This window comes from Sander vitreus, unplaced genomic scaffold, assembly GCF_031162955.1.
Source record: "Sander vitreus isolate 19-12246 unplaced genomic scaffold, sanVit1 ctg490_0, whole genome shotgun sequence".
Lineage (NCBI taxonomy): Eukaryota > Metazoa > Chordata > Actinopteri > Perciformes > Percidae > Sander > Sander vitreus.
The window spans coordinates 26884-38533 of NW_027595594.1; the positions used below are offsets into that span (position 1 = coordinate 26884).

Genomic DNA, 11650 nt, shown 5'->3' on the forward strand with positions numbered 1-11650 from the left:
GCAGTTGATATTGACTGCTTTTGTCAGATTCCCGTTAACAAGGAATTTGCTGGTAATACCCCGGTACAGCAATCCCACCCAGGCTATAAACCTTCTTGGGAAACCCATTTTTCGCAGTACCTGGAAAAGGTATTGCTGCGAGACCCGATCAAAAGCTTTCTCAAAATCTAAATTTAGGACTATTAGCCGGATGTTTCTGTCTTTCGCATAACAGATGGTGTCTCGGATCAGTACAAGGCTGTCGGTGATCTTCCTCCCTGGTATGGCACAGGCTTGATCCGGGTGGATCAGCCCTTCTAAAAACAAAGACGTGCGTGATGCTAAAAGTTTACTAAAAAGTTTACAGTCAAAATTTAAAAGTGTGATGGGTCTCCAATTTCTCAGGTCAGTCTTGCCTTTGTCTTTGTAAAGGAAGGTCACTATCCCTACTCTAAAGCTGTCAGGAAGTTGTTCAAGTTTTTCCAAATCGCTAAAAACATCAAGCAAGTCAGGTGCTAAAATATCCCAAAATGTGCCCAAAAAGTCCGTCTTCTCCTGGGGACTTCCCTCATCTAAAACTCTTGATGCATTCATTTACAACTCTAGAATGGTAAAATCCTGGGTTAAAACCACTCTGTCGTCTACCATTTGCTCAATGAAATTTAAAACTTCCATCATGCTGTCTCGTTGAACCAGTTTTTCTCTATATAGTTCTGTATAAAGGTTTTCAATTGTGTCTTTGATTTCCTCTGTTTTAGCAGTGCAGCCATTTTCTTTTTTTAAGCTTAAAATGCCCCCTCCTTTATTTACTATTTTCTTAAAGAAGTATGTTGTACACTTTTCCCCTTCCTCTATTTCTTTTTCTTTGCTTCTTAAAATGACACCCTTGCTTTTAATTTCTGCTAAAAGGGACATCTCTCTTTTAATTTGTTTCATGTCGTCATTTAGATCTATCCCTTGTTGGTTTAGTTTAAAATACCGCTGGAGTCGTTTTTGCAGTCCCAACATGCGTCTGTCGTCCCTATCTTTCTTTCTCTTACCTGCCTATCTAAAGAAGGTCTGGGTCCGTCTTTTTACCATTTCCCACCAATGTGCACATGTATTGTAAAACTCTTGAAGGGTCTGCCACTCGAGGTACTGCTCCCGATACTGACTAACTAACTCCCTATCCTCTAAAAGGGAACAGTTGAGCTTCCACAGACCACTTCCTAATATCACCTCAGAAGACAGTGAGAGGGTACAGGAAAGCATTGCGTGGTCAGAAAAGAAAACGGGTTCCAATCTAACATCCATTGGTGGGCAATCGCGTGATAAAATGTAATCTATGCGAGAGGCTCTGGTGCCATCACCACTGAACCAGGTGAAGCCTTGCTCTCTGGGATGCATGGTTCTAAAACAGTCGAGAAGTTTAAAATCTTTGCATATGTCCTGTAATAAAACTGATGTTTTGTCAATTTTAAGATCTTCCCCTGCTCGTTTCCTGTCATTCCTGCTTAGAATACAAGTAAAATCACCCCCTACAACTAGTGGTGCCCTACCTAGCATGTGGAACTGCAGGTCTTCTAAAAGGTCATAACTGTCATTTTTATCATTAAAACCATAAATATTTAAGACGTTAAAATCTCTTCCCATAAAAGTCAAGTGTGCTAAAAGTGCCCGGCCATCTCTCACCACTGTGCTACCCTTCACCAAGACTAGGGTTTTTTTGATTAGAATGGCCACGCCATAATTTTTGTTCTGATTTGATCCGCTCCATATCGATGTTTGTTGCCATAACGCCTCCCAATCTCTGTAATGGTTTAAAAATGGCAGACCACACTCCTGTATTAAAAACACATCCGACTTCAAAGAGTTAAGAAAGGATAAAACAGTCTTGGCTCTAACGCTCGACTTCACACTTCTCACATTTATGGTTGAGAAGGTAAGTGTCATGATTATGATTATAAATAACAAGTATGACATTTTAAAGGACTAAGAGGTGAATTGCAATGTTAAAATGTCTTAAAAGAGGCAGTTAGTCAATGGCTTGTGAATGGAGCTCTTCCTTCACTCCTATTGGTGAAAAGGGAAGGGTTTGAGCTTCATTTCTCCGTTGGACTTTGGGGGTGGGCCTTTGTTGTAAGGTTGCATTTAAGTTTGAGTCCTTGGGGGTTGATTGCAGAGCTATGTTCAGGAAAGAGACCTCATTTGGGGAATTGGGGGGAAAGACTCTGGGCTCCCCCACAGAAACTGTCTGAGGAGTTGCCAGCTCTTCCCCTCTTCTCTGCGACTCCAGGAGACTCAGAGGACGTTTCTGATAAAGGCCTCTTGGCCGGCTGGGCATTGGGGAGGGAGGCATCCTTGCTATTGCCTTGTGACTGGTCACTTTCATGTTCTAGACTAGCTGCGCCTTCTGCCTGCACTGCCCCATCTTTCTCACCACTCTCCTCTGATTGGGCAGTTACAGGCCCCTCCTCCTCTCCCCTGTCACCCATTTCTTGTTCTCCAATCACAGGATTTGGAGGGAGATTTGAATTTCCCAGCTCGGCTTCTTCAAACAGCTCTCTAAATGGTTCACCTGGTCCGCCATTTTGTTCCTTTGCGACTACCTTTGCTGCTTTCAGTTTGTTGGCAAAAGACTTTGGGCAATCTCTGAAGAGGTGGTTTGTTTCTCCACAAAGATTACACGTCCTGCCATTGGTACACTCCTCAAAGGTATGCCCAATTTCTCTACATTTCCCACAAATTATCTGTTGACATGCTTCTGCCAGGTGCCCATGCTCACCACACTTGCGGCAGAGCTTGGGCTGTCCCTGGTAGTGGATGTAGCCTCTGTTGTTACCGACTATCAACTATCATTGATGTCAGATGTTTCAGGCCCTGGAAGCCCTGAGGGTCCTGACATTGGTGTATGGGGACCCTCCACGCGCAATTCCAGATTCCATCCTCATCTCTCACCTTGGTAGCCTGGCCTTTCACAGTGCAATATCTCCCCAGCCACAAACAAATGTCATTGAACATTCTGACAATGACTGTTTTAAAGGCATTGTCAGTCAGTTTCTCAACATTGAAAGTGGAAAACTGGTGTTTTTCATTTTCATATCTATTCCAGAAGTCTCTAAGAACACTGGCAGAGCGAAAGCTTACATCAAAACCTTTGTTAAAAGGCAGGGTAACAATACAATTTATATCTTCTGGTGGGAAATGTAACGTTCTCTGTATTAACTTCCTGGAAAAGTCAAGCCTCGACATTACCAATGGATTGCCATCTTTATCTTTAAAAGTAAAACGGACGCTGTGGTGCCTCCGCATGCCAGCATGGTTGGCTGACATGATGGAGACCCCACTCAATTGACCTAGTTGAGGTCAAAAATAAAGTTTTAAGAAACTTACCTACCTTTGTGAAAGAGCAAATTACAAGAAATTCTAAACAATATGACAATATCCTCCAAAAACACAGAAAACAAGGCCACAAACAGGCAGAGTTTTCCGATTAACCGGAGGTGATCGCAGTCTTAACCAAAAGGCCGAGAAGCGATGAGCACCACCTGTTTGCTGTCCGACGCAACCTCCCCGGACGGTTCGCACTTGTCATGGTCCAGTACTTTTAATTGGGCATAACAATAGCTGCTACTTAGCATCCCCGCCCAAGCGCTCCATGGTGAAGCACCTAAGGCTGGTTAAAGACAGCTTTTGGGGTTTCCACAATTGGAGAAGGTTCAGCCAAATGGCAATATTCCCTCTGTGTCCTGTTTCTTAGCTGCTAATAACAACAGAAGTCTAGTTAAGGACAGCTTATTTGCTTTTCACAAGTCTCAGCCAAACAGCAGAGCCCACCAAAAATAGGTTCAACTCATTGGTGTTCCTCTCCACGGAAGTCTTAAGTAAAAGGCGAAAGACTTGTGCGTTATGAAGAGAAACCAGAGTAAGTACAGCCCCGAGCTGTTAAAGACATGAAACTCTGCACTAAAGACTCACTGGCACTGCCATGCAGGAAAGGTCATGTGGCTCGAAGCTTCCTGTGTGGTGACCAGAGTTCTTGCTGGCTACAAAATCAATGGGTCAGACATACTTAGCAAGCCCTTCTAAAGAATCTAGCCAAGGCAGTTGTTGGCTGAGCCTAATTCAGAACTATGCATTTACCCAAACAAAAGACACAAGTCAAACTCTGGCCCACTGGACCATCTGCTGTGCCTCTGACCTGAAGGGCAAATTGGGCACCACCTCCTTGCCACTGTCAGGGCATTTTTGGATTTTCTTTTTTTAAATTAAACATGGACACAGAATTAGCTGGCAGTTTAAACAAATTGCAAGAAGACATTGATGTCTTGGGATGAAAGACCTCACCCCTTGCTATTGTGACATTTGAGAGTACTTCTACAGAATTTGGACCTACAGAATTTGGACCTCCAGCCTGCACCGCTGTGAAGGTGTCAGTATGAAAACAAGGGGTTTAAAGTGTAGGCAACACCTGAGGTTTAATGTGCTTGCTCAGGCAGCACATATGACAAAATTGGAACGATACAGAGAAGATTAGCATGGCCCCTGCGAGCAGCTTATTGCTCGTTCTTCTCTGTTTTCGCAGGGAGGGGGGCCTAGGCAAGTTTTGGGCATTTGTTGAAGTTCTGAGGTTCGATCCCCGCCCGCGGCAGGCAAAGATGGAGAACACGCATCCATCCATCCATCCAACAAGCTATCTATTCGTATACAAGCTTCATCTGAGCTTGTGTGTTTGTGTGTCTCAAGAATATGAACATGTTTGGAGCATTAAAGCACCCACTATGTAACTGTTTAATCCAAATGCATCCATAACTGAACATGCTGCTCACACACACACAAGGTTTTTTATTACATAACATAACATGTGTGTGTAACATGCAGCAGTAAGGTTCTTGTAAGATGATTTTAATATTGCAATGTTTGTGACTTGTTTAGGTTTAGATTTTATCGTTCTCCACATTTGACCCCTGAGCCAGCACTAGTCTGACTCATTATGTTGGAGATTATTATTATACAGGAGACTGTAGATGAAGAACTGAAATCGGTCTGAAAGAAGCGTCATCCTAAAATGCTTGAGATATGAACAATAAAGGTTTTAATCCTCTACAACCTGCAGCCTTTTTTTTTATCTAAATGCATCACATGCTGCTCATGAACAAGCTTCATCTGACTGTGTGTGTGTGTGTGTATATAAATAAATGTATATGTCATGCATCATAAATAAAGCTTCCAAATAAAGTGCAATTGCTGATTTTTATTTTTAAAAACACAGAAAAGTCAGATTATAATAATAAAATACAATTATGAACCTGAAAATGAGCATGAGGGCACACAAACCATTAAAATAAGGCACCCTCCTGGTAGTCTTTGCCAGACCTTCCTTCCTTCCTCCACAGTGCTGCGGAGGAAGGTCTACAGAGATAGTAGTATACAGTTGTTATACATCATATCATCTATACAGAGATAGTAGTATACAGCTGTTATACATCATATCATCTATACAGAGATAGTAGTATACAGTTGTTATACATCATATCAGCCATACAGGGATAGTAGTATACAGCTGTTAAAACATAAAATATATGACACACCGGTATCGGCCGATACGCAAGTTCAGGTATCAGAATCGGGACTCAAAAAATGGTATCAGACCAGCAGTCAACCATAGTCCTCATAAATCCACCGGAGGTTAGAACGCCAACACAAAGAAAGAGGAAGGGGACGGACATCTGGCAGCACTAGAACAATAACTAATTAAAACAAAGCAAAATAAAAAAATAAAAAACCGAACGATACAAAATATTTCCCTGAGGAGAAAGAAAAGGAAATCGAATAAATCACAGCCCCGGCCCCCCAGGGTCTCTGGCCATGTTCCTCTTCATCTCCGCAGTCCACTCCTCCACAGATTTCCCCCCGGCAGTTGAACAGTACGCCACGCCTCCCACACGTGTGTGGCCAGTTTCGAGCCTTTTGGGCTGGCCACACTTGCTGCAGGTGTACTGCAATATCTGGCGGCAGGGTTTGCTCCCGGGTGGCGGCCCCTGTCCTGCAGCGGCAGCCTCGGCCGCCTTCCTCTTCCTGTACGCTGTTGTCCTGGACATAGTCAGAGGAGGAGGAGGAGGACCCAGGAGCAGTGGTGGAGGAGTGGGCTGTAGGCCTCCAGATGAGGGTCCTGGATGCTCTCCATCTGGAGGAAGAGGAGGGGGAGGAGGAGGAGGGGGCAGTCCTCTTGTTGAGGGGCCGGGCTGCTCCTCGGGGATGTTGTAGTCAAAGGGCTGTCCTTGTCCCGCCTGGACAAAGGACAGCCCTTTTGCTGGAGGCAGAGGCTCCCCAGCCAGTGCTGCCACAGGCACGATGCCAGTTGCCTGCAGCAGCACAGCCTGGTCCCTCTCTTTCTGGCGCCACGAGAACCTGGAAGACAAACATATTCTCCTTTTAGACTCTTGAGCTTTCATCAAAAGATAAATGACAGTACAGATTACAACACATCAACACAGCTTCATGTTAAACTTACCACTTAGACAGGGTCAACTGGTTCAGCTCATAGAGCTGGATGTCCGTCTGAGCCATCAACCTCGGGCTGGCCAGCACTGCCGCTCTGATAGCCACGTAGTCTGAGAGGACCAGGGACCACCTAGACCTCTTGACCCCCACAGACCACGTGTCCCATGGGTAGAGCCGGCAGAGCTGGCTGCAAATGGCCTCCACCAGGCGACTGGCGCTGGGCCAGCTTGCAGGGCCCGAATTCGGTCCGAGAAGACAGCTGAAAGAGTCAGTGAGAGCACAGAGTGGGTTATTATAGACCATGTTTTTATTAGAGAATTAATATAATAATATTTGCAAAGAGTCTCACCGTTGGAGACTCTCCTTTCCAGGGCAGGAGGTGTTTTTCCCCTTCGCTGCCTTGAACCGCCCCTTAGGCTGCCTCTCCCGGTATCTGGGAGGGTAGACGACTCGCTTCTTGTCGTGCTCCGGCAGGCGATGCCAGAGCACAATGAGTCTGTCTACCCTCTTGTCAGAGAGCCCCAGAAGGCTCCGTGCTTCCAGCAGGGCCTGGGCCAGCCTCAGGACATGACCATCAGGCCCCTCCATCTCGTCCTGACAAGAAACACAAGAAAGAGAAATCGCTGTAAGTAAAAAGAGCGCTGGGAAACATTTAGTACTTTTGTTTTTCTGAAATACAAATATTTTATAACTATTATTATTATTATTATTATTATTAATCATACTATCATAATCTGATAGACAAGAGTCTTTAATGTCCCATCAACATCATTTCATGTTCCATAAGCACAACAACACACATAAAAACACATAAAACATGTAACACATATACAAAAAGAAAAAAGAACACATCAGTTGCTAGTCAGTGAACTTTACCTCAGACTCTGAGGAGGACTGCCTGGAAGCAGGATCTTCTGGGGCCTCGGTAGAGGCAACTTGTTCAGGGGCGGCCGGACCGGATGGCTCAGACGGGGGTGCGTCAGCTGGATCACCTGACCGAGCTGCTGCCACTGTGCTGGCGGAGAGGGTATGGGGCTCGAAGATCGTTGGGTCCTCAACGTCCTCACCTATACCCTCGTCCTCGTCCTCCCCAAGGGACTCGATGGCAGCAGCCTCGTCCGGAGTGTCAGGGTCCAAGCTGACAACCTCAAGCACTCTGCCTGTCTGCTGGTACAGGTACTCAACCCCGATGAGCTCCCCTGTCACACAGCAGAAACACAAAGCAAAGGATTTGTTAGTCCTCCTTTTCCCTCGTAGTTATCATGTTAGAATAAAGTCTTTTTTTCACACACACACATACCTGTGTACTCAGCAGGCTTGGTGAAGTCCTTAACCATGGGAAGGCCAAGCACCCGTTGGCTCTTCTGGTTAAGGACGTGCTTGAGGTGGCCACTGTAGGAGTGCAGAGGTCCCACCTGTTCCTCAGCTGCGACCGGGGGTGCAGCTGCTGCTGCTGCGCGGTCCTCGTTCCACCTCGCCAGTCCATCGACCAGGAACGCCTGGAAGTGCATGGCACTGGCTCGCGTCCCTGAGGAGGCAGGTTTCAGATCAAAAATTAAATCAGAGTTTCCATGAGATGTGAATAAATGTTATTTGATCACAAGCTGTGAGAAACATGCAAGTACCTGGGATGAACCGGTTGAGGTGGAGGTGGAAGGACTCCAGAGATGTGGAGCCCCTCGCGCAGCGATAAACAGGCAGGCTGACTCCGCCCTTTGTCAGCCTGCCAGTCTGTGTGTACAGCTGCACGCCCGGTGGGTCCTGGATGCAGCTGAGGTGGGGCCTCTGCGTCCTCCAAATTTCCTGGATGCGGAGAGCGTCCAGCAACGGGATGTCCAGGGTGTTGCGCCCGGCTGGTCCGCCGAAGGTGTCGAGGAGCTCCTGGATGAGGAGTGTCGACTCCTCGGCTCCACGTGTCCGACGACGACAGTGGAGCCTCCACTCCTCCCTGGTGATCCTCCTGGCTACCTCGGCGTCAGTCAGGCCAACCATCCCGTGCTGCCCCCCCTCCAGCTGTGACCGCTTAGCCTCAGTGAGACGGCGGGCATCTCCCGAGTCCACCTCGAAGATGCAGTGAGACAGCTGCCTCATGAAGGGGGCGTACAGCTCGTGGGTCTCTGTGGTGACACCTGACGCGAAGCGCCGCATCAGGTGCCAGATGTCCAGTCTCACCACGAGCTGTCCCCACTCCTGTGACAGAAGAAACATCATGTGGTTAAATATTTATAATCTTTACATACGTGTGTGTGTGTATATATATACACACATTGTAAATACAGTGTTCATGACGTTATAATGATCCTCAAAAGTATACATAATACTCCATCATATAATGTGAGATAATAAAAACTATTATTAACAATACTATTAACAGTGTCAGTTTCACACCTGAAACAAGGCAGCTGTCTTCGACACGCCGTCTCGGCTGCAGCAGTCACGATCCACGTAGATCAGCTGGGGGGGTTGTACCCCGGCGAGTCGGTACCGCCTCATCAACCCGGCCGCCATGGGGGACAGGCCCTCGGTGCCCTCAGAGCAGGTGAGGACACTGATGAGGACCTGCCCGTGCTCGTTACCTACGTTGGTAACCCAGGCGGCCGTGTCTTCAGCGGTACCTGCGAGCTTTTTCGTCACCTTAAGGAGAGAGATTCTACATGTTATGGCGAGTCCATGAACACACAGCTGTGCTGTACAAACTTCACTTGCCTTCTTAGTGGAATCCATCTTATGGATGGATCCCAAGGTGGACGTGATCCTGGCCTTGTACTCCTCCAGCCGCGTCAGGATGTCATGGCTGTACACAGTTAACAGCCAGACGGCGGAGGGGAGAGGGGGCATCTGGGGTGGTGGTGGGAACTGCCCCCTCACCGTGCACAAGGCCAGGAACTGCTCGCACACGCCGAGGATACGCGATAGCACTCCGCATCCAGGCATCCGAGTGCGCCTCCCGCAGGGTGTTGCACAGCCGAGAAGCACTGTTGCCCAGAGTGCGAGACCTCAGCTGTGCGACCACCCTCAGGTCACAGGACAGCCTGCAGAAACAAAACAAACATCATATACAGCAAAACATACAGTATATACATCATAGTATATAAACATACACTGATATTTCTTACTTGTACGTAAGTACAGCTGGGAATTGGCAGCTGTAGGTGGGGGACAGCTGCCTGATGATGCCCTGTGACCACCCTCCGACCTTCTTCTTACACCGACGGCACTCTAGGTACTCAGTGGCCATGACATACCAGCCGTCGATGTCCAGGACCCTCCGGATGGTCCTGTACAGCCCAGCCTTTGTCATGGTACCGGTGCACAAAGGCTGGGGGCATGTCAGCTGCAGTTGCCAGATCCTGTGTGGCATCCACAGGAACAGCCGACATGCAAAGAAGGGGTCGGGGAAGCGGGAGGCTGGGTGTAGATCGGCCGGGTCTGGGGAGGGTACCACCATACGTTCAGCTCCTTGATGAGCTGGGACCTCCCCTTGCTGTTCCTGGTAAACAGCACCCGGCCGATCCACTGCTGCTGCTCTGCAGTGAGAGCTGCCCGCCAGGACGCAGGCAGCAGCTGGAGAGATGACAACACAAACACACAGGACACTTTAATATCTAAAAAGGAAAAACACTGTATGTGTGAGGGCAGCAGAGAGGCCCGATATGTTTTGACAGACATGTATATGTACCTCAGAACTGCCAGCAGAAGGCGGGGGAGGGAGGACGGCTGGCTCCGTCAACTCCTGCACTCCAGGTGGCGCGGGACTGGCAGCTCCGGGATGTGGCGCGGGAGCTGGTGTCTCTGCCGTCATCTCCATGGCTGCTGGAGGTTGCAGGGGCTGGTCCTGGTCCTGCGTGGCCTCCAGCAGCTCCTCATCCGTGGGCTCGTCACGGCAGAGACACTCAGCCCCCTTCTGTGCTGCTGAGGGGGAGGAGGTGGATGCTGCAGGAGCGAGAGAGGGGCCTGTACGTCTGAGGCTTTAAGAGAAATAAAATGTTTCAGTAACACGAATGAATGAGATTGTTGTGTTAATCTTCAAATGTATAGACAGTACATTGCATATACTATATATTCTTTGCAAAAACAAATTCAGGCCCACATTCAGCCAAGCTGCATACAAAAACTACTACTGAAGCTGAGAAAGCGGGGATGAGACAAACTGATGAAAACAGATTACAAAGGTTGAGTGAGTGATGCAGAATACTGCAGTAGATATTTCAACATAAAAAGAAATAAATAGAAAATGACTGAGAAGAGGTACTTACAGTAAAGATGAAGATCTATAACACATAGGATAACAGTTAGCACACACTCATCACTATATTTACACTTGCACTATTATATTTAAGAGCAGCATGGCATGTGGTACTTACAGTAGAGATGGCTGTCTGAATCTATAACAGAGGATAACACAGCACACAGTCATCCCTATATTTACACTTGCACTATTTTATTCTTTATTCCTTTTTTATCAGAGCAGTTTCATGACATTATCACAGATATTACGACATCAAATATCTATAAAAAATAAAAATTATTTAGGCAGCATACACTTAGCGGCTAGCTAACATGCTGACCCAGGTAATGGTCTATAACACTGTGGCTAACAACACTCCCCAAAAGGACCGTAAAAACACCGCGTTAACTCGGTGTGACTAATGTCAGACAGAAATATGAGTTCGCTAACTGGACTTAATACTGTACTGTCAACACTCTTGCTAACAACACTCAGATATTCCCCAAAAGGACCGTAAAAACACTGCGTTAAGTCGGCGTGACTACTGTCAGACGACGGCGATATGAGTTTCTACAGTGTTCTGCACTCATATTTAATACAAATATTAAAAAGTGTCTACTCGAGTGTCACTGTTGGGTCCCGCCGCGGGCTAGCTAAACATCGCCACTGTAGCAAGCTACTGTCTGTACTGTCAACAACACTCAGATATTCCCCAAAAGGACCGTAAAAACACCGCGTTAACTCGGTGTGACTAATGTCAGACAGAAATATGAGTTCGCTAACTGTACTTAATACTGTACCGTCAACACTGTTGCTAACAACACTCAGCTATTCCCCAAAGGACCGTAAAAACACCGCGTTAAGTCGGCGTGACTACTGTCAGACGACGGCAATACGAGTTTCTACAGTGTTCTGCACTCATATTTAATACAAATATTAAAAAGTGTCTACTCGAGTGTC

The 11650-nt window shown here is 47.1% G+C and overlaps 1 protein-coding gene, 1 non-coding gene and 1 pseudogene across 2 annotated transcripts; 1 reads left to right on the top strand and 2 right to left on the bottom strand.

The window, feature by feature from the left end:
• Positions 1-3771: 3771 nt before the first annotated feature.
• Positions 3772-3887, bottom strand: LOC144514188 (U5 spliceosomal RNA). The gene has a single exon (XR_013501276.1). It is a non-coding gene; the product is annotated as a U5 spliceosomal RNA (small nuclear RNA).
• Positions 3888-4441: 554 nt separating this feature from the next.
• Positions 4442-4508, top strand: LOC144514189 (U6 spliceosomal RNA; annotated as a pseudogene).
• A 4693-nt stretch (positions 4509-9201) lies between these two features.
• On the bottom strand, positions 9202-10329 carry LOC144514187 (uncharacterized). Its single transcript, XM_078245370.1, has 3 exons — positions 10142-10329; positions 9579-10026; positions 9202-9494 (listed from the first exon to the last, which is right to left on the bottom strand). Exons 2-3 carry the CDS (start codon positions 9908-9910, stop codon positions 9251-9253), a joined length of 576 nt encoding a protein of 191 aa, XP_078101496.1. The 5' UTR covers positions 9911-10026; positions 10142-10329; the 3' UTR covers positions 9202-9250.
• Positions 10330-11650: the final 1321 nt, after the last annotated feature.